Source organism: Perca fluviatilis, chromosome 22 (assembly GCF_010015445.1).
Source record: "Perca fluviatilis chromosome 22, GENO_Pfluv_1.0, whole genome shotgun sequence".
Lineage (NCBI taxonomy): Eukaryota > Metazoa > Chordata > Actinopteri > Perciformes > Percidae > Perca > Perca fluviatilis.
The window spans coordinates 21,802,176-21,824,977 of NC_053133.1; the positions used below are offsets into that span (position 1 = coordinate 21,802,176).

The 22,802-nt window shown below is 43.7% G+C and overlaps 1 protein-coding gene across 5 annotated transcripts in view; it reads left to right on the top strand.

Moving 5' to 3' along the window:
* Nucleotides 1-21,748, top strand: part of LOC120552038 (rho GTPase-activating protein 21) — a 90,806-nt gene extending 69,058 nt beyond the window's left edge. For 3 of the 5 annotated variants that reach the window (XM_039789680.1, XM_039789678.1, XM_039789676.1), the window contains 19 exons: nt 791-814; nt 2,241-4,206; nt 9,123-9,269; nt 9,386-9,488; nt 9,605-9,641; nt 10,043-10,162; nt 10,516-10,815; nt 11,217-11,281; nt 11,409-11,557; nt 11,699-11,841; nt 12,382-12,540; nt 12,969-13,047; nt 13,150-13,223; nt 13,504-13,593; nt 13,680-13,805; nt 13,914-13,955; nt 14,359-14,464; nt 16,949-16,980; nt 18,886-21,748. In XM_039789680.1, coding sequence (XP_039645614.1) covers nt 791-814; nt 2,241-4,206; nt 9,123-9,269; nt 9,386-9,488; nt 9,605-9,641; nt 10,043-10,162; nt 10,516-10,815; nt 11,217-11,281; nt 11,409-11,557; nt 11,699-11,841; nt 12,382-12,540; nt 12,969-13,047; nt 13,150-13,223; nt 13,504-13,593; nt 13,680-13,805; nt 13,914-13,955; nt 14,359-14,464; nt 16,949-16,980; nt 18,886-20,538 — 5,415 coding nt within the window. In that variant the 3' untranslated portion in view covers nt 20,539-21,748. Of the gene's footprint in view, nt 1-790; nt 815-860; nt 1,533-2,240; nt 4,207-9,122; nt 9,270-9,385; nt 9,489-9,604; nt 9,642-10,042; nt 10,163-10,515; nt 10,816-11,216; nt 11,282-11,408; nt 11,558-11,698; nt 11,842-12,381; nt 12,541-12,968; nt 13,048-13,149; nt 13,224-13,503; nt 13,594-13,679; nt 13,806-13,913; nt 13,956-14,358; nt 14,465-16,948; nt 16,981-18,885 lie in introns of those variants that run through there. The other 2 variants (XM_039789681.1, XM_039789677.1) reach the window with 2 other exon arrangements.
* Nucleotides 21,749-22,802: the final 1,054 nt, after the last annotated feature.

Genomic DNA, 22,802 nt, shown 5'->3' on the forward strand with positions numbered 1-22,802 from the left:
TTCATAGAATGAGAAAAAAATGATTTTGTGCCGTTTCAAGGATGAATGGAGGATGCACATGGTGGTGTCTGTAGATGTATCTATGTCCGTGTTTTTAAATGTGTTCATGTTTGTCTGTTTTGGGACATTGAGCCCACTCACTACCAGAGGGAGTGCAGCTGCAGTCAGCTGACTCCTCTCAGCTCACTGTTTACAGGAGTGAGGGAGGAAAGGAAGCCAGTGCAGATCAGGCAAGCGTAACGTTATGCTCACCCAAAAAGTGAACATGATAGAGCAGCGTCTAACAGATGAGCGAGAGGATGAAAGAGGCTAGCAGAGAGTGTTTGTAGTGCAAGAGCCACTGATAAACCAGAGACAGGGAGGGGGAGGGACCACATTGAGCAGGTGAGAGTGACAGAGCAAAGGAAAGAAATGCTGAGTATGTTGAGAGGGAGAAAGCCAGCAGAAAACATTCGCCAATGTATTTGACTGCAGCTGTGTTGTGGGTGGAGGAAGATGTGGGGCAAGAGGAGGAATTAATGGGGATAAAGAGCAACTCAGAATAAATTCAGGTCTGAGAAGGACACCAACACTGCTGAAGTTCACATCTATTCTTCTTTCTTCTTCTTCCACTCCGACTGTGATGCCTCTGCTCAGCGAGTTTATTTTAAGCCTGTGCTGAAGTCAGAGAAGTTGCCTGTCTCACCTCCATCGATGGCGTTGTACCTCTCATTTCTTTATGCTCACCTGTGTACTTCTCTTTATTCCCTATTTTCTCTCTGCTTGCCCTTCTCTAACCTGTGGACTGCAGTTTTCCAGGGATATCACTGCTCTGGTAAGACAGGAAACTATACTAACTAAAAACTTCCCTTTTAAGTTCTCTTTCTTGATGATTCACAGCTCTTATGCCATGTGGCACCACATTTAGAGCTCATATTTGCACATGTAAAAGCTGGCAAACCCCTAAAACCCCAAAAACTTTTTAAGTTACTGGTAATGTTTTGATAGTTTCCTGAATAGCAGGTTGAGAGAACGATGTGTGTACAGAAAAAACTATGTCAGCAGACCTCAAACACTTTGACTGTACTTTCCCTATTGAGGAAATTGGTTTCTATTTAACTGTATGACTTATGCAGATCCAGAGGGAGGCACCAATCAGCAGACCTACTGCTGCTGCTGTTGCGGCAGTACAATTGTAACCTGACACCCCAGGTAGAGTTCTATTGATTAAAGTCCAACGCCACAACTTTCTCCCTTTCATTTTCTCACAAGCTTGTGCGCTGAAGGGATGAGGAAATATAGCGTGTTTAATTTGCAACCAGGAGTTTTCTCCAAAGCCGTTCGTCATTCACTGGAGTGTGCGCAGGGTTACAACTAGCCATTTTTAGGTGTATTTCTTAAAGTTTTAATCAAGGAAAGTACCCTAGTTGCTACAGTTACAGTAGAATTGTGGAGCCATGCTGACAGAAGTAGCGTTAACTGCCAACGGCAGACAGAGGAGTCCCCCGTTCACCCTCTCCTCATGCCTCAGGGCACACTCTCCAGTACCAAAGGTGGGTAAACCTCTGCCAGCTTAATCCCCACTCCTGGCTCCATGGGTTTATTCTGGACTTTCCAGCCTTCTTTCTCTTCTTATTTGCCTTTCTGGCTATCCCTTTTTTCCACTCTTTCACATCTGTTACTTCTCAGGGCAGTTAATTTGTACTATGGCATGCTTTAACTTCTAGTCTCCTAGGAAAATATTGAGAAACTGTAACTGAGTGTGTTTGATTTGGAGAATTAGTACTCGAGCTCGCTGTGTCTACTTTTAGCATGCTGTTGTTTTATTGTTATAGATGGGCTGAATCCAGTTGTCTCTTTCATTTACAGTTCTCTTGAGAGAATGCAGGGACAGTGTTTGTCTTGCTCATAATCTCATCAGCTCACGCAGAGACTCTTGTCAATAATGACACTAGTGTATTACCATTCTTTCTCCACTTTCAAAATGTGAGCAACAAATTGCCATGTTGTAGTTGAGGTATGTTTAGAATCAATAGAGTATTACTGTCGCTGTAATAGAAAAGTCAGATAAAGTCATAGGTGAGATGTGACAGTAATTGTTTTAAATTCAGAATAGTTTTACAAACAGGTCTACAACACTCCCATGTCTTTAAGGGAAGTATAATGTATCCTGTCCCTTTTTGGGTGTGGTGTTCTCCCAGGGTTTAGCTTTCCAACCTATCAGCAACCAAAGTGACGTGGTGTCCTATAATCTCTTACAGGCCTATTCCCAGGATGCATACCTCAAAGGAAATGATGCGTACAGCGGAAATGCCCAGAACATCCCTGAGCCCCCTCCCATATGCTACCCTCGGATAGAAGTTAAGGCTGTGGGCATGGCTCAGACATCAGAGCCCGCCACAGTCAGTGAGACCCCCCGAGGGCCGGCTCAGGGACCAGGAAGAAGAGGGGGGGCCGCGGAAAAGAGCTATCGGGTTGAAATCCCTGTTCCGCCATCTCCTCCACCCCAGCAAACGTCAAAGTCTCAGACAGTGGTGTGTGTCTGTAAGGAGAATGTGAGGACAGTGGCTATGCCTCCTGATCCAGTTGACAGGGGGTCCTGGGTGGCTCGGGCTGGACCCAGCCACAGGACAGAGGAAAACCGGTACAGTCCTTCAGCAGATTCCGGCTCAGCTAGACCGAGACCCGTTATACCCTCAGTACCTGGGGGTGCACAGTTGCAGTACCCCTCTTCCCGTCCCACAGAAAGTCCAGTCTACTCTCCTTCCTCAAGACCTGGTCCGATCTATCCTGCCTCACCGGACACGTTCTCCACTGCCATCTCACCCAGTGCCAACCACTACTCGCCATCTCCGACAGCCCCCTCCACCTCTCCACACCAGAACATTGACTGGAAAAACTACACCACCTATAAGGACTACATAGACGCCAAGAGGCTACACACGTATGGCTGCCGCACAATCCAGGAGCGCTTGGACAGTTTGCGTGCGGCTGCTAATTCCAGCTCCGCCTACACCCAGCAACGTGCACCACCTGCTCCTAGCGCCAGTCAAAGAGGGGCACTGGGCTCCCAGGTCAGACAGAGAAGCACCTCCAATGATCGTGGGGTGGATGCAAGTAAGCAGGGCACTGCAGTGACTCCATTACGTAGCGTCTCCCAAGAGAGGCTTGTAGGTGGAACAGAGAGGACAATACCAATCAGGAATTGGCCTCGGAGTGCTTCCGAGGATGCTCTGCCTTTTTCCACCCCTACAGGAGTCCCCAAACCTCGGGCGCGGTCTTGTGACTACCTGGGGCTGCAGCCTGGAGAACCGGGCGGGTTGGCTGTCTTTGGAGATAGGGTGGCGTTGGAGGACAGGCTGCTGCTGTGTCGGGGAGAAGAAGCCAGAGCTAGCAGGCAGGGAACAGGCCTGAGAGCTTTACCTCATCTGAACAGGAGTCTCACTGGACAGGAGGAAGAAGGGCGAGGAAGTGGGTTATCAAACTCTGCTCCTGTGTTTACTAAAGGTACCACGGATTATGTACAAACGTCAAGGACAGACAGTATCATAATGAGGCCGTCACGTCTGCCTGTCAAAAACTCCATCTCAGACCCTTCACCTGCCTTATGCTCTTCTAAAACCATTGACCCTCTTAAAGACCAAAGAGCTAACATCGTGAGCAACCACCTGGGCTACCCCTCCCCTCTGCACCTGCAGCTCAGAGGCAGGGCTGACAGTCTGAAAATGGAGAGCCGGTCAGAGGCTGGGTTGGCAGCCAGGTCCTCCTCTTGCTCTGGTACTTCCTCAAAACTGCCAATGCAGAGACAACTACAAAGTGTAGTTGTTGCTGCGTCTTCTTCTGGTTCCTCCACCACTAATGGAGCTGTTACCCAAAAGCCAAATATCAGAGATGTCTCCAGTTCCACCAGCGTCCTTTTACGTACTAATGGCGGCCTTGCCGAGGGCGTAGAAGGACTGGATGCAACAGTTGTTGTCCTAAGAAGGGACAAAAACTCTGGACCGCCCCACATTCGCCCTCCGTCCTATGTACTAGCTGTTAATGACAACCGGGGAGGAGTGACTCACAAGTCGCCACCATTGGTGAAGGCAGGCTCTGCAGATGGAGGTATGTGCTGGACGTCTAATGACAGCTTTAGGGAGATGCATCTAAGAAGGCTTGGAGACACACGACAAAAGTCTGGCTCCAACAACTTGGACGACTCCCTGGATTCCATCCCCTTCATAGGTAAGACTGCACTACTCTCTAAACCACCTTCCTGTCACACTTTCCCTGTTTCTGTAGCAACAGCAGTGACAGCGTAGCCAGGGTAGAACAAATGACACAGCATGTGTTTCTGTGAGTGAGAAAGTATGTTTATGCATGACAGCTTGGCAGACTCTTAGCCAATGTGAATATGTACTGGATTCACAGCATATTATATACATGTTCTGACATATCCAGTTAAGGCTGGGCTTTGAACCTTGATACTTTTTGACTACAGACCAAAATTTGTTTATAGCATCAAATGCTTGGCCAGATCCTAATCTTGTTTACATATTGATTTCCTCATCTAAATCTGGAAATGCTGTAGATGCAAATCAGGAAACTTTAGACAGGTTTGGCTAATTTTGTTAAAGAAAACTAAAATGATATCCAGTCTCTATACACACTAGATGAAAAGTGGGCATTATTTTCACAGGCTAGGTAGTATTTACATTGTGATATTCTATAAGGGGTTTTAAATGCTCTAGCATTCACAAGCAATAATAACTCATCTGCAATTGCAAAGGAGAGGGTGTCTACTGAATATATTGCATGTTAAGGGCAGTTAGAGGAGACATGCCGTATGCTATTTTCTGAATTCAAGGTGGAACTGGTGGGATTTTCATGCAGGGATTGGACTGATAGTTCACGGTGTACTCCTACTCCTATCTCAAAAGCCACATTTTAAGATGGCCTTTCTGGTATTTCTGTCCAATATTAGTGGGAGCAAAAGACTTTCAATATATCCCCGTTTTGTGGATAAAATCTACAGTAAACGTCCTCTCTCCATGGGAGAAAAAAAACAAACGACCCCAAGCTCCCTTCTGTTTCAGGAGTTGGTGCAATGCAATTGCAAAAATGCATTGAAAATCAAGTGTAAGCCTGTTCATTGTGGACTTGCTCTTCATACAACAAGGACATCAATTGTGTCCAAATGTCACCATCAATATACTGGGGATCATCCGAAATAATGGCTTATTTCTTAAAGGAAATACCCTGGGAATTTTGATGCTTGTTAGAATAGTGTTTTGATTAAGTAAATAGAGTAGAGTAAAAAGTCTTTGAGTTTAGTGTGTTGCCAGTGAAACCACTTGTCCCAGGTCATGAAGGTAGTGTTATTTAAGGCATACTGTACTTTACTCAGGTTACAGCCACAGCAGAAGCGGTTATAAAGGAATTTAAATGCTGAAATAAATTGGTTCCTTGTGGCATTTTGAACTCAGGTTGACATCGAGTCAGGTGTGTGATTATATGACAGCGTGACACTGTACTGCAGGCAACCATGACATATTCAGACCACCCTTTGGTGTCTGAGTAGGGCAGCACAGAAACATACTGTCAATAGGTACACACACACACACAAAAAACACTCACACACACACACACACACACACACACACACACACACACGCGCAGAGCTGCTCTCCAACTCAATACACCCCCTACCCACTCCCTGAAATGTCTCATATTTCCCACAGTGTTGTACAGCAAGAGAAACCGAAGAACCGATCCTCCTAATGGACTGTGACATAACAGAGAAATAAGAGCATTCCTGCAGCTTCAATTTGATTTCATAGTACAGTTCCAAACAATAAGTGGAACAACTGCTGTACATTAGGTGTCTGCCAAACATTTTGTACTAGGAACAGAACCCAACTGGTGCTGCTAAAGTACATGCAAAATGTCACGTCTGCCCTGATGAGGAGACAACCCTGCTTTTTTTGTTTGTGTTTCTCCTCAGAAACTGAATGCATTCAAAGCAAAGCAAATGCATCACAGTGGAAATGGGCTCTTCTGTATATTTACTTATTGTGGTTTAAAGCACAAATGACCAATAAACAAAATTAAGTTGTATAATATTGCAATGCTAACGCTGTCTTTTTACACCTCTGCCAACTTATAGGCTGTCATAATTGAACAAGCTTGAACTCGACTTTGCATCATCAGTTTGTGTCATCACTGGTGACTCATCAGCACCCAGTGAGAGCAGCTCTTGTGTTTCTTTGTGCTCCAGAACCTGCAGGGGTGTATCATATTATCTTCCAGCACAATTTCCCTCCGTATACACAAACACACCTCAGCTCTCGCTTTTTAGTTCTCTATTTAGATCTAGATCAGATTATATTTAGATTTTAGCACGTCCCAGCGTTCTGTGTTTAACACCTGTGATGTGCTGTGAAGACAAACCATTAAAGCAATCTTTTCTTTTTTTCCAGTGATCTTTTAAGATCGTTGAAGTTTTTATATTTGGGCGGACCTTGGAAATGTATTTTCTGCCGAGTTAAGAAGATTGATATCATGTCTGTACTCTAAATATATAGCTTCAGCCAGCAGCTGGCTTAGCTTAGCATAACGACTGGAAGCAGGGGGAAACAGCTAGCCTGGCTCTGTCCAAAGGTTACATCAAATCCAATAACCAGCACCTCTAAAGCTCCCATATTAACACGTACAAAAGCCGAAGTGTAAAAACGTCAAGTTGTGCTTTTTCACAGGCGGTTATATACCAGACTCTTTCTAACAAGCTGCCTCCCTGTGTTTCCAGTCTTTATGATAAGCTAAGCTTACCATCTCCTCTCTGCGGCTTCATAGTTAACAGAAAAAGATATGAGAGTGGTATTGAGTCTAATCATCGACCTCTCAGCAAATACGTTTTCCAAAATGTGTAACTATTTGTTTAAAGATCTGCACCTTCTGTTTAAAACGCCATCAATCTTGACGTCTACAACTGAAATCCCCTGAAAAATAAATTGGAATTGTACGTGTTAGACATCACTGACTGCCGCCGTTTACCCAGAAGCAGGATTGGAGGTATACAAACAACTAATTAAATGAAATGAGGTTTGCAGTGTCATGGGAGATGTCTTTGAGGCTTTTAAGGAGAGATTTTACAGCAGTAATCTGTACACAACTAACAAGCAGATCAGATGTTTCATATTAAAGTTGTGCCGTTGAAAGTTAAAGATTTGCATCAGTGCATTGGCATTATTTAATTATTTAGATCTTTTTTACGCGTTCTTTTTGACTTGTAATGGTATTTTTTTTTTAAGTGAAGAAGTTTAATGGGGTTTCATGAAGTTAAATAGCATGTGAGGTGCTCTACTTAATTTTATAAAAATGAGTGTTAATGTCGGTAGTGCTACATTAGGTTTTACCGTCCTGCCTGCATCACCACAGTCACAGATATGATTCATCGTACACGTCTCTTCATTTGTTTTTAGGGCTTGCCAGCTTGCTGATATTGCATATCAGACGTTATTACACGGCTGTGTCTGTGATGATGTAATGTTAGCTGACTACCCTGTGTGTGTGTGTGTGTGTGTGTGTGTGTGTGTGTGTGTGTGTGTGTGTGTGTGTGTGTGTGTGTGTGTGTGTGTGTGTGCGTGCATGTTTAAAAGGAAAGGCGTGTACCCGCTTATCAGAACAGAAACACCTATCTACTGGCTGACTGTGTCTCTGTCTGTATCACTTTGCTTTAGCCCCATGCGCCCTTATCACAGCATCTTATTGCTATCTGCTGAAATGTTTATTCAAATGGAGATAAGCAGAGACGAACTAGACTTTGTTTTTGGATGATTGAATTTACAATACATTTCCTGTTGCAGACTACATTTGGTCATAAACAACAAAGTATCTTGCCGTTATTTGAATCCATCTGACGATTACAGCTCCAGTTAAACATTTCCGTTACCGTTTTTTTTGTTGTTGTGTAAATTAGCCAACCCTTCTTTTTTAATCGTGCTCACTCGATGTGAATTCTCTGGACAATGATCTGCTCTATTCACACATAGGCTCAATCTGACATTAAACAGAATTCGTACGGGGAGCTGGCAGGGTAAAATCTGTTTATTGTCCGGTCTAACTGACATTTGCGTTCCCACATACAGCTCCTCCAGGTAATGTCCCGATAAGTTTAGGGTTGCAGTGCATGTGTGAAAGGGTCTTAATGTAGTTAGCTAGCTAATTATGTGCCAGTGGATTCGGAAGTAACGTTCGGTTACAACTGTTGCGACTGTAGGAAGCTAGCTAGACCAATATGCAGTTGCAGTTGCAGCTCAGGTTTAAGCAGATAAACACTGTTTAATTAATTCCTTACACTGTTGTGCTTGTGTCTTTGGTTTTCAAAAGATGATAAAAAAAGATACCACCTTTCCGAATATTTAAAAGGTCCCATGGCATGAAAATGTCACTTTATGAGGTTTTTTAACATTAATATGCATTCCCTCAGCCTGCCTATGGTCCCCCAGTGGCTAGAAATGGTGATAGGTGTAAACCGAGCCCTGGGTATCCTGCTCTGCCTTTGAGAAAATGAAAGCTCATTTGGGCCAATCTGGAATCTTCTCCTTATGAGGTCATAAGGAGCAAGGTTACCTCCCCTTTCTCTGCTTTGCCCGCCCAGAGAATTTGGCCTACCCATGAGAGAGAGACATCATGGCTTTCAAACGAGCAAAGTGGCAGTTGGTCAGGGCCACACCCCCACTTTCCACCTTGCCCCCCCTCTCTCCTCCTCAATAGCTACAGACACAGAAATGGCACATCCTAAGGAAAGCTCATTGTGGTACTGGCTCTAGTGGCTGTAATTCTGCACCAAGGCTGAATTGCGGGAAAGAGACTTCAGATACAGTATTAGGGGCCCACTAAGGTCTATATAAAAGAGACTTCAGATACAGTATTAGGGGACCACTAAGGTCTATATAAAAGAGACTTCAGATACAGTATTAGGGGACCACTAAGGTCTATATAAAAGAGACTTCAGATACAGTATTAGGGGACCACTAAGGCCTATATAAAAGCATCCAAAGAGCACCATGTCATGGGACCTTTAAATGGAAAGTAAACAATGCTAAGCTACGATTGGACAATCGCTGTTTATGTAGCTAAATTCCTCTCTCTTTCTTTAGATGAACCATCCAGTCCCAGTACTGACCAGGACAGCGCACACATTTCTGCCTGTGCTGTTATAGCTGGAACGCCCCTCATTACCACCATCCCACCCAGCCCCAGCTCTCCATCCCCTTTCATTCGACGCCATCTGTCCCATGACCAAGGTATGTTCATGCCAAAGCAGCAAAATTAGGCCTATGACAATTTCTGCACTTGCCAGTAGTATAGGTTATGAACAGTAACAGATAATTCTAATTATAATTTAACCTTCTCTTAATAGATTCTCTCCGTCTCACAACTATTGAGTCAGATTCTGGTACTAAAACAGAGCGGTCCAAGTCGTATGATGAAGGCCTGGATAACTACCGGGAAGAGAGCAGAGGGTAAGTTATACAAATAAAAAAAAAATAAAAAAAATTTACCCATCCAATACCCAAACATTTTGATGGGAAAACACATTTCAAATTACTTATAAAATTCCCTCTTCTCTTCTATTTAGGAGGTCCTTAATACCTGGTCTGAAGAGTCTTAGGAAGGTGAGTGAAATCACTTTTTTTTTTTTTTTATGAAGCATGAGTTTGTTCATGAATGGTTTACCTGCATTTCCTGCTTGAAGGTTTATCAGCTCATTAGTTCACACCCAGAAGATAAAACTTCTCCCAGTGAAATGGAAATGTGTTATGGAAAATAGTGACGGCTGTAAAAACCACAGCAGGCATTGCTGATCAATAATTAATTGAAAGATTATTTCTGTGTATTTACTGTTTTTCTGTATTTACATTACATTACTTCTGGCCAGTACGGCCCTTGACTTGATGATTGTGAAAAGATTTTGGTCACAAACATCCCTCTTTCTCCATATTTTAACGTCTTTAACAAATCACTTCAGTCTTCCAGGTGTTTTCTTGGCTTTATATTGATTTCTAATTCATCACAGGCGGTGGACAGGTCGTCTGAAGATTCAGGGTCCAGAAGGGATTCTTCATCCGACGTCTTCTGTGACGCCACCAAGGAGGGTTTGCTGCATTTTAAGCAGCTGAACACAGACAAGGGCAAGGTGTGGACCGGCTCTACATACAAAGCCATCGCATCATAAAACTCACACACTGACACAGAAAGCACATTGTCAAGCATGACGTGACCTACTGTACGACTTGGCTGATAAACAGTAGCAGGGCTGCCCTTTTTTCCGGAGTATATATCTTTGTCTGACTCTTTTATGCTGTACTGTACGTTTCACCTGTTGGACCAGTTTGAACCCATAGCTGCCTTTGACCTCCTTGTATGAGATCTCATATTGTCTTCAAGGCAGTGATTTAGATGGTATGATGCAAACATCTGAATATTTTACAGAAAGATTATAGTTTAATTACCTCCTTTATGCTTTGTGAAACTCGTCTCTTTCTGCAGCGCGTCGGAGGAGGTATGCGCCCGTGGAAACAGATGTACGCCGTGTTGAGAGGCCACTACCTCTGCCTATATAAGGACAAAAAGGAGGGGCAGGCTCACGCCAACTGCCAAGCAGTAGACGAGCCTCTGCCAATCAGCATCAAGGCCTGTCTGATTGACATCTCGTACAGCGACACAAAGCGCAAGAACGTGCTACGGCTGACCACGTCGGACTGTGAGTACCTGTTCCAGGCTGAGGACAGAGAGGACATGCTGGCCTGGATCAGAGTCATCCAGGAGAACAGCAACCTGGATGAGGAGGTGAGAGTCATGCATTCAAACCGTTGAGACCGTGATGAGTTACTACGCATTAGGCACAAAACATTGGACAATTTTCTGAGCGGTTCAGAAGCATCTTTTACTTTTTTAATGATTTGTATTGGCATACTTTGGCATTTAACTTACACAGTTCAGTGGTTCTCACTAGGAGAGCGTCCTCAGGGCCTCTATGCAGGGCGTTGTCCAGGTGAACATCTTCTGTTACAATACACCTGACAGTGTGACGTCACCTACTGTATAATTGTCCTATTGCCCTACAGTGACACAGTCACATCTTGAACTGCACCTGATCCCTTAATCATCACCTATTGTGTCATCTGTCCTTTTGCTGTGCCCCCCTTTCCTTCCTTCCTTCCTTCCTTTTTCTTTCTTTTTTTTTTAAGAACGCGGCCTTCACCAGCCATGACCTCATCAGCAGGAAGATCAAGGAGTACAACACCTTGATGAGGTAAGGGGGGAAGGGAGATTAGGCGGGAAGAGGAGGGAGCTCCTCACACTATCAAAGAACTTCACACAGTGCTGGATAAGTTAGCTCTGATTGGAAAGCTCATTTCGTTGATTTTCTTTTTAACCAGCCCGACAGGCAGCAAGACGGAGCCGTCGCCCAAACCCTCACGCCAGTCGCTAAGCATCAGGCAGACACTGCGGGGAGGTAAAGGAGAGACCAAAGCAACAAGTCCGCTCACACCTAAAGCTGAGCAGGAGAGGAAGAACATGCACAAAGGTAGGAAAAGAAACAATTCCCCTTTCATGTCGTTTATTTATTTTTTCTTAGCATTTCTTAGCGTTATAATTTAAACTAAGAAAGGTAAATATGCCATACTCATGCATACTCATTGTCGTGGATGTTGCACTGGGCTTGCAGATGACACCAGCCCTCCCAAAGACAAAGGGACATGGAGAAAGGGTATCCCGGGGCTGATGAGGAAACCTTTCGAGAGGAAGCCGTCTCCTGGAGTCACGTTCGGTGTAAGGCTGGACGACTGTCCTCCTGCACAGAACAACAAGGTCTGTACTGATTTGATTTGTAATAAATGAAGCGTTGCGTTAGTTCATGCAGGACACGGAAGTCAAAGGCCCAATAATTGAATTATCATTCCAGCCAGTCACAACCAATCACAGCCTTTTTCACATCAGGCGGTCCATTTAAATGTCTACCTATTCCTCACTGTTTCCTGCTACTCCCGTGCTGCCTCACACCGCTGCTGCTGGCAAAGCTTGCCTCCACCACCCCGGCCTCCACCTTCCCGGTTTTGGGGGTCATCATAACTATAACTATGTCTGAAAATTTGACAAATTTGAAAAAATTGTTTCGATGTCTTGGATTGGGCCTACCCTTGTGTACAGGGGGTCTCAGCAGCGTGCTGAATACATTTGTGGAGAAAAAAATAGAAAATCGTAATCGCGTTTTTTTCTTCTTCTTTCATTTATTCTAAGCATTTCAGGGTTTTTATGTATGTCACCTTTATGCAGTTCATCGGTGTTTGCTCACAGTAATAGCGTACTATCCAATGAGCCAAACACTTTCTGCATTTCTCTGTATTCTAGTTTGTGCCTCTGATTGTGGAGGTCTGCTGTAAGCTGGTGGAAGAGAGGGGGTTGGAGTACACCGGCATCTACAGAGTCCCAGGAAACAACGCTGCAATCTCCCACATGCAGGAGGAGCTCAATAACAAGGGCATGAATGATATCGATATCCAGGATGATGTGAGTGGCACTTAATCAATAGATGCTGCTTTAATTAAACTCAACCTTGGAGTCTCACGTTCTACAATGCTGTCCTTAATGTGTTTGGGACAAATAGGAATGGATGCAACATATGACATATTAAATATTTTTAAAGCTGCAGTTTTATCTATATGTGTGCGTACAGAACTAGTTTCCACACTGAATACTTCCAAATAAATTAAAGTACGTTGTATATTTATGTATTTTTCTGGCATCCAGAGAAACGGTCAGTGAATGCCAACCCACAACCTTGCATTTCTAGATTGACCAAATTAGACGACCAAATTAGACGGGTGCAGTATTCAGAGCAACAGCACCCTGATAGTGGATAGGATGTATTCTTGTGAGCCTTTAATCATCCACTTTTTGCACAGTTGCCCTTCATACACTATTTCCATGTTTTACAGAAATGGAGGGACCTGAATGTGATCAGCAGTTTACTAAAGTCCTTCTTCCGTAAACTTCCAGAGCCATTGTTCACCAATGGTAAGTGCCACCTAGCGGCCAAACATAAGAACTACAACCCAGTAACATGTTGACTGTATACTCTCCTCCAGCCTTTGCCTAATTCTTCATTTCCGCCTGCAGATAGATACGCAGATTTTATAGACGCCAACAGAACAGAGGACCCAGTGGAGAGACTCAAAGCGCTCAAGAGGATGGTGAGTTGCTCTGACAATTAATTTCATCCCTTTTTTATTATATTATCCCCATTTTATTATTTAAAGTATTTATCTGTTGACTTATTTACTTGGTTTTAAAGCATTTGGGTCATCTTTTTTTACAACCTGTTCTCACCATGTGTTACAGCGGTGTAATCTTCCGAAATCCTTATGAAATGCAAGAAAAAAATTCTTAGATAGAATAGAAGAAAGGTAAACAACTGTGTAACTTTGTCTCCACCTGTTGTAAAATGTCTGTTTCTTCTCTATTTACATACAGCTTCATGAGTTGCCAGATCATCATTACGAGACCCTCAAGTTCCTCTCAGCTCATCTGAAAACTGTTGCTGAAAACTCAGAGAAGAATAAGGTGTGTTACTTACAAATGTCTTACATAAAGTTTTGATTAGAGAAATTAAAAATGTGCAATTAAAACTTGGATTCTTGCTTTGTTAGATGGAACCAAGGAACCTGGCCATCGTTTTTGGTCCCACTCTGGTGCGCACCACCGAGGACAACATGACCCACATGGTGACCCACATGCCAGACCAGTACAGGATAGTGGAGGCCCTCATTCAAAACGTGAGCATCAGATCTTTCAACTGTTATTAAAGATATTAAGGTTTTATATCAAATGTTCACATATAAAAAACAAAAACTAAATTGTATGCTTTTTTTTCTTCCCTTTAGTATGATTGGTTTTTCACTGATGACGGAAACGGAGATCCAGTGGTGGGTACAGGCATCACTGCCATTGAATTATTTTCTTTCCACTTCTGTCGTCTACCCTATTTTATTCGTCCTTAAAAGGGGCCATTTTAGGCACGTGAATTTGCAAATACAAATAAGCAATTCATTCAGACATATACAAACAACCCAAAATACAAGATATGATCATGTAAGAAAAGTTTAGATAAACAGGGGTTAATGGCCAATCTAGAGCTGGTCAGCGATATCCAACACTACAGTGAAGTGACCATCTCTTGTACTGCAGCTGTTCACAGTTCTTATGGCTGTTGGAAGAAAAACAGAACTACCTTCCTTGGTTTTACATGCAGACAATGTAAAACACATGTTTAGCTTTAAGGACTGCAGATTTCTCTAAAATTTAAATCTTGTTCCAACTGTGTTTCAGACTGTGTCCCGTGAGGAGAGTGCGGTGGAGTCTCAGCCCGTCCCCAACATCGACCACCTGCTCACCAACATCGGCCGTACGGGCACATCGCAGGGTGAAGTATCAGGTAACGCGCTGCCTTTGGCAGACCAACTCTTTGGTGGGTTTCCTTTCTCTACCCTTTCTCTGCTGAGCGCTGTGGTCAAAGAGGGACCGGTGTGTAAACTTGTAACAAATGTTGATGACGACGCTGCTTCTTCCCTAGGCCAAGCTTCCCCTTTTTGCTTCTTTGGCTGTAGCCACTAGATAGATATATCTATGGCTAACCATGAGTCCAAATACCTGTGTGGGTTTCAGTGGGCAATTTATTTGCATCAAAGTTACGTAAAAGGATGCAATAATTTGTCACGCTTTTTTATTTGCTTTAAGAGATTTATCCCCTCCCCCCCCTGCTCGGTATTGAATAGTTTTAGATGTCCTTTTCCTTTTTTTAATAACCCCTCTGCCCTTTATTACATCATTTTAATCAACTCCACAACTGGGCTGTGTTTTCTCCCTCCCTTTATCCTGCCCACTGTTGCACTAATAAGGCATGTTCTTTCCCACGTCAGAAATAGATGTTTTTACAGTGAAAGGCGACCTCTGATTCCTCTGTCTCTAGTGAGGCTCTGTCGGGTGTCCTAAAGGCTTTCCCAGCATTCACACATACTGATCTTGACACAGGCCAAGTGGGAGGAGTCTATCACACCATGATGACACTGATGGACTCTATACTGTCCGTGATGGACAGCTGGAACTGTAGGAAGAAGGAGGATTGTTGCCCCCAGTGTAGCTGCCTAGTCTGCAGGAACCCACAGTTCTTTTAAGTGCAAGAAGAGCCAAAGAGAGAAAGGAGGGGAAAAAAAGCAATAAAGAAAGAAACCGTGACAGAAAAGGGAAAGCGAAGCGGCTACACGGTACTGTGCAGTGTCCGGTGTTGTGGGTTTTCTGTCAGAGTATACCTAACACAGGCCGGTGCTACTGTCTGAAAGGCTCTCCGCTGTCTCTCCTCACTGTCTCGCAAGCTTGCCAACTGGAGAGATAGCATGGTATGGTTTCTACGTCGCCAGTCAGTGTGCACTTGCATATTGTGCCATCATCTGTATTGTAAGGGGTGTATAGGGGGGCTTGGCTATTTCACAAAAAAACAAACAACAAATTTTAGCTAGAAGGATGATATAAATAAATGTGATTATAGAGCAGGTGAGGACTGATTATAGGTTTCCTTGCTGACACTCTCTTTCTCATGTAGTGTCCCCTCTCTTCATATACTGTAGCTAGCCCCTCTGTGACCCCCCTGTCACTTCTGTTATTTTTTTGGTTTCTTCCATAGCCGTCTCCATCATCACTGTGTCACTGTCGTCATGGCAATTCATGTTATCTCACATTGCCTTGTCAGTTCAGCTAAAAAGCATCGCGATAGTGTAATCTGGGAGGTTGGGTATCAAAGCTCAATATTTTTTTTTATTAGCAACTAAAATGTGTCCGTAGCGAGTACTGAAAGCTGGCATTGAACGTCCAGACGCATACGTTATCTTATCAGATAGTTCTTTAACCTAAACCAGTGGTTCCAAACCTGAGAGTCACAAGATAAATCTGTCTGTGAGGTAAAAATCCAGAGTAGGAAACTAAGAAAAATGACTTTTTTCTATGTTTTTCCTTCTAGCCTGTGGACTTGTTGCTGTCTAATAAAAACCATGCATCTCCAAATTCAGATTTTTTTTTTCCCCAGTTAAAATGAGTAAACATTTAGCGCCGAGCAAATTCTACCTGAATAAATCTTTTTAAAAACTCATTGGGAGATCCAAAAAATGTCATAAAGCTGCAGGACAAAGCTATTTTTACTAGCTTGTGAAGAGTTACCATTTTGGAGATGGATATGGTTTTCACACTGATGACGAGAGGTTACGAGTAGATATTTGTTAAAGTAAAAAAAAAAAAAAAAAGTTGGGATCTACTGGTTTAGACCACATTAAACATTTCAGAACTGTTGCTTCTTTTGTTGCAAGAAGAAGAAAAAATGTTTTCAGTTCGTAGTGCTAATACCGAGCTCCACTTGTGGTTTTAGGTTCAGGAGTCTTCATCAGTAAATGTTATGATAGGGTTATGATAAGGTTCATATCTGCATTCCTGATTATCCCTCGCCCTCCTTGTGTTGCATGGCACATTATCTGCCTTGCCATTCTGCTGCTGTTAAAATGTACGTGTTGTGTTTGTTGCTAAAGTTGCACTCAGTATCACTAAGAAACTTGAGGAACTCTCTTTACTTGGCTTGGACTCGATGTCCGGGTGCGTTTGGGAAGAAGAACACATGCCATGTAGATGTGGACCTGAGTGGAACGTAGCGCTCATCTGTCCCTGTGTGAAGCATGGCCTGTTGTCTGCTCATGTATGTGCTCACTTGTCTCGTCCGTTCTGTGTTTTCGCTCCACACGACCCTCCTCATCAACATTGTTCTCTTCTCCTTTTTTTTTCTCTCCCCGATTCATTTTCCCATGTTGCGCCTCCTAGATGTGTTCATCTGTGTTGTTAAATCACCTAACATGTCCCTCTCTTCTCTCTTTTTTCACAGATTCACCGACTAGTGACTCGGCTAAATCAAAGGTGAGTGTGCGCCCAGTGTTAACCCTCTCAGGAGGTAGGTGACGAGCAGGAGAGATCGCCACCACCTCCAGTCAAGATCAGCATCAAATAAACTTATCGCAGCCTACACTTAAAGAGTTGTTTCACCCAAATCATCCCCCCCCCCAAAAAAAAGAAAAATGGTATGTCTTGTCGCCATGCAGATGGTTTCGGTTACATGTGTCCAGGTCATATAGATAACCCATTTTTCTGCGTCCTCCTTAATAGAATGGAGTAAAAATGTATTAGTCATGCATACAGGTGTTGACAAAAAGTACATTTAAAGCCCTATTCGCACGGGATAAGTATTACCTGGGGACCTCTTGTAGATAATAAATTACCCCCACACGTCTGTATTTTGTCTGGCGCATTCACACGGGATAACTGAAGTCTGTATTTTACTCAAATTTACAGACATTATCCCCCGGATATGATGTCAAAACTTTTCATTTATAATTGACAACGCAGCCAGTTAGACCCCAAATCTCAGAGATGCCGATTCGCACGGGACTAATATTATCACAGGACCTCCGTTTTCGGCGAAATATGGTAGGTCATTTGCGGGGGAATTATTACTTTACAAATTACAGACATGACCGATTCGCACGGGATTAAGATCACAGACAACCTCCGCGATTATTACAAATGACTGGAGGTCACCAGGTAATACTTATCCCGTGCGAATAGGGCTTTTGAAAGTCAGCAGCAACATCTCTTTACAAAACAAACGTCCCTTTCATCTGGGATAGCCCATAATTACACAGTACACGCCCCTCCTTATTGAAATCCGGCATGATTCAGGACACGCTGACCAATACGACATTGTAAGTGCCATTTTGTGATTTTAAAATCATGACAGGGATGCAGGCAAGTTGGTGCTGTGTCTTTGATTTTCTATTTTAAATCATGGTGCTGTAGGTTCACCAGGCATTCACCACACGGTTTGACCTAACTCAAATTTGATATTGCAAAGTCCGACACTGATTGCAAGTGTGGTGTGCAATGAGCTCTCAGTATTGCTCTTATTAGGGAGTTTAATCTCATGGACCTCCCTGTGAAATGTTTTGATTGGAACTACTTTCTACTGAAGAAATAGTCCCAGTAAAACCTGATGACATCCTGTAACCAGGATGCTGCTTCTAGGGGGAAAAAAATGATTCTGTTAAACTTTTTAAATGTAATTTCTCAAAAAAGGTGTGAGCACCGCAAATTATACTTCATTCACATCCATGGTACCAGGGTGGAAGCTGCATATCTCAAAACTATCTGTATGGTTAGATACCACAAGAGTAAGAACCTTTTTTTGTTTGTAATTTGGCTGAATCAACTCTTTAAATTCATGCGATGATTAGTCTGTCAGTACTGACCAGACAATGCCGACTGTACATCCAGTGAGCCACAGCCTCTTTTTCTGCTTCGTGACACATTAAAGCTGTGACCGAGGGGCTCAGAACTATGCAGTTGCTTGTTATGAGGTAGAGAAAAAACAAACAAAAAAGACGACGACGTAAGATTGTGTCATTAGCAAAAGCAGGTGCCTTTCATCGCTGCGCTGCTGTTATGTGGCTGCTTTCCTTCAGCTTTTAAGCCACTCATGCCAGGGCTCGGGCTCGTGCAGGGATGCTTCAGTTCATGCTGTGCTGCTGCTCCTCCTGCTTCTGCTTTACGGCTGGCATGGAAACACTACTGTTCTCCCTGTTAATGACGCCTGCTAATGTTCCTCTCTCTGTCCACTTCTCTGGTTTGAGGTGCTTCACGGAAGCAGGTGGAGTACAGGTTTAAGTTTCCAGGCAGGGGTGAAGGCTTTTTTGTTTGTCTCTTTGACGTGCTCCCTACTTGTGTTTCTCAGCATCCAAAATACTCATTTTGGTATTTCCATCTCTGCAGGGTTCCTGGGGCTCAGGGAAGGACCAGTGCAGCCGAGAGCTCCTGGTCTCCTCCATCTTTGCTGCAGCCAGCCGCAAAAGAAAGAAGTCAAAGGAGAAGCCGCAGCCTAGCAGCTCAGACGACGACCTGGACGCCGTCTTCCCCAAGAAGGAAATCCCTGGCCAGAAGCCGAACCACCACGGCCTCCAGACTGAGGGACAGAGCGAGACTCGCCCCAACGCAAAGCAACCAGTACGAGCAGAGGAGAGGAAAGAGAACGGGAGAGCTGTGGAGCTCACACCTAAAGCCAAGAGAGAGCATAGAAACTCCGTATTCCTGAAGGAGAAGACTCTACCCAGACACCCCTCACCTTCCCCATCCCCAAATATCTCAGGCTACCAAACGGCTCCTCAGGCAAAATCCTCCTTGTCGGATCCCCCATCCCAGCTCGATGAGAACACCTCAGACCTCGGGACCATGAGCTCTGGAGCGTCCGTGCCTCGGTCGAGACCGAAAAAGTGGACCGGAGCGTCCCCCGATCTTCCTGCCGGAGCATGTGTCGGCCTGACGGCAGGTCCAGGGGCGTCCGCCGGCGCAGAGGTGAGCTCCATCACCTCGGACTACTCCACCACTTCTTCCATCACGTTCCTAACTGGCGCAGAGTCCAGCGCGCTCAGTCCGGAGCTGCAGGGTGGGGAGGAGGCGGATGACGAACGCAGCGAGCTCATTAGCGAGGGACGGCCCATGGAGACGGACAGCGAGAGCGACTTCCCGGTTTTCGCTCCGGGCGGTGGCAGCAGCCAGTCCACGCCCTGCCGAGAGCCGAGCCTGGAAAAGACGGAACCGAGAGGAGGTGGAGCCGCCGAAGGCAGCACCACACCAAAACTGGAAGCACGGCGCCTTTTCCCGTCGCACAGGATGATTGAGTGCGACACCCTCTCCCGACGGTGGTCGCTAAGACAGAAAACGGACAGTGAGTCATCAGTGGAGGGCGTTGCCGGGAGCGGGGAGCGTAGCGAGGGTAGAGCCGATTCGTCCACGCGGCTCTCTCGAGTCCTGGAGGTGATGAAGAAAGGGCGGTCAACAAGCAGCCTCAGCTCGTCCTCGCGCAGCGAGTCGGAGCGCCCCGAACCAGCCTGGCACCTTAAGATCACCGAGCGCCTCAAATTCAGGCTACGCACGTCTGCCGACGACATGTTCACGCAGAAGAGCCGAACTCCAGACGCCCGCGGGAAGAAGAAGAACATCCGCCGCAGGCACACCATGGCCGGGCAGAGAGACTTCGCGGAGCTGGCGGTCATCAACGACTGGAGGGAGCAGGGCGGCGTGGCCCAGACCGCCGAACTGTCAGCTCTGGACCGCCTCAAGCCCAGATGTTCCTCTCAGGACTTCTCCATCCGGGACTGGATCACTAGAGAGCGGTTTAGAGGCTCCGATTCGAGCGTTGAGGTCGCACCCAAAGCCGTTCCCGAGGATGATCACCCAGAAGCCCAGGACGTAGCTCCAGGAAGACCTCCTCCTTCTGCGTCTCCGGGCGCGCAGCCGCTAGCAGGGGAGCACGTTAACGGTAGCGGGCTGCAAGGCAAAAATAAAGGCAGCCTCGGGGCGGACGCTCACCCACACAAACTGTCTGGAGCACAAGTTGTCCGCTCACGGTTCTACCAGTATCTGTGAAACCGCGAGAGCGGTCTCGTCTATTGTATAAACCGAATGAATGCGGAAATGTACGAATGTGGGTATTTTAGCTAAGGTTACTGCACAATATTTTTTCTACAAAGTATACTTTATGTATCTACTGTACATACTGTTTATAGGCTTACGTGATTGTTACTGGAATAATGTTGAAGAGATGTTTATGTGTGTAATTCCACTGACTTGTTGGCCATACTGGAACAGACTTGGACAGAACTCGGACTTCCTCCTGCAAGATCGAACCTATCTAATGCAAGAATGGGACTTTGCTGTTAATATGTTGTGTCAGTGGGACAGAAATGGACTCTGTAGATTGTGAAACAGCACTAATGAAAGTAAAGGGGTCAACTTGACGATGACTGAATGCAGGAGGACGTGTTTTTTTTTTTTAAGGAATCATGGTTAAGTTCTTCCTATTATAAGCGGTATGAAGAATGTATTACTCTTTTTGGACTAACAGTAGTTGCTTGTGACAGTATTGTCATTTTCAAAACAATATGTATGCGTTTCTTTTTTGCCTGTACTTGAAGTATTTGGATGTATCTGAGGGCTGCTTTCTGAGCTGGGTGCTGTGGGAAGTTTTTTTTTCACAGTACACTCAACAGCCAGATATTAGCTTGATGGACTGGAAGATTATTATAGTTTTATCAAATAAAGACTGAAAAAAAAACAGTAATGATATGCTGATACTATAGTATGTAATGCTTGGTACAGTAGTTTGTTTCCTAATTTTGTCCAGTTATAGTCCAAAAAGTTTTTACACATTGTTTTTTATCTCAAAAAGAAAAAGTGCCTCTTTTTTCCTTTTAAAAGAAAAAAAAAAATATTGTTTTTACCAACAGACAGACAAGACAAAACATTCTTAGGAAGGAATAATCTCACAGGCATTCCAGAGATGTTTTCTGTTGTGGGATCTTTCCTGGTTTTAGTTTAACTCACAGCAACATCAGAGCATTCAAATGTATGTTAGTGTCTGTGTTTCATTATAGTTTTACTTCATTTTTCCTCCCCTATGTATTTTTCAAGTGCAGTAAAATGCATGGGCGCTTAAACCTGGGAGAAAAAAAACAAATGTTTAAAACTGCATGAGACAATGTTTTCTGAGCAGTGAACATCTCGCCTGTGTACAGCAAAACATGGGTTTCCAATGCCCTCCCTCAACAAACACTGGAAATAAATAATCTTTATTAGATTCTTGTGTCTGTTTGATGTCGTCTTTTATTCTTCCCAAATGTTTCTAGGGTATAAAACATCTTATTCTTAATATTTGCCCAATTGCATAGTCTTCTAGTCAACCTTTATATTTTAAATGAAAAATTCACATTTATGTTGTGAAGGTAGCATTTTACTTAGAATAGTAAACATACACGTCATAAAATAAAAATGTGAAAGCTACATTGGACTACAAATTTGACAAGCCAATTTGACTTAATTTTTTAGTATGACAGTGTGGTCATGTAAATAATAATTTTATAGAGTATAGTATTTAGTACTGTCAAGGATGTATTTATAGTCGTAAAAAATGGCATAACTATGTAATAAACATGTCATAAAAGGTCAGTATAGTGTGCTAAAAATGTCAGAAAGTCATACTATAGTATGTCATCAAAAACTCATAGTATAGTATGTCAAAATAAAATTTCATAGAACAGTATGTGGCAAAAAAGTCAGAAAAACGTTGAATATAGTGAATAAAGTCATAGTATAGTCAAAGAATTTATAGTACGTTAAAAGTCATAACATCAAATAGTATGTCGAAAGAAATCATAAAAACATAGTATAAGTGTGTCAAAGTGATAAAAAGTCAGTACAGTACGTTGAAAAGTCATCCAATTTCATAGTATAGCATGTCCAAAAAAAGTCATTAAAACATCATAGTATAGTATGTTGAATGGAGTTAAATAGAATCAAAATGAATATAGAAACAAGTAATACATTTTTAAAAAATTACATTTTGAAAAAAAATGTATTAAATGTTTTGACATTTTTATGAAGGTACATGGAGAGGGAAAAAATGATGGTAGTGCATATTTTATGATGGTATCTGCATTTTTGACTTGTCATTTTGGGTGTTAAACCTTAAAATGAACTGCACCTCATAAGATTTGAACCCACAACCAGATTGGTCATCCTACCACCACTTTATCACACTGAGCTATCTTACCTGATGCACTTGACTGCTGTTTCCATGTTTATTTGACTTCTTCACTTCTAGGGTTAGAACTTAAGAATGCACTGCTCCTTTT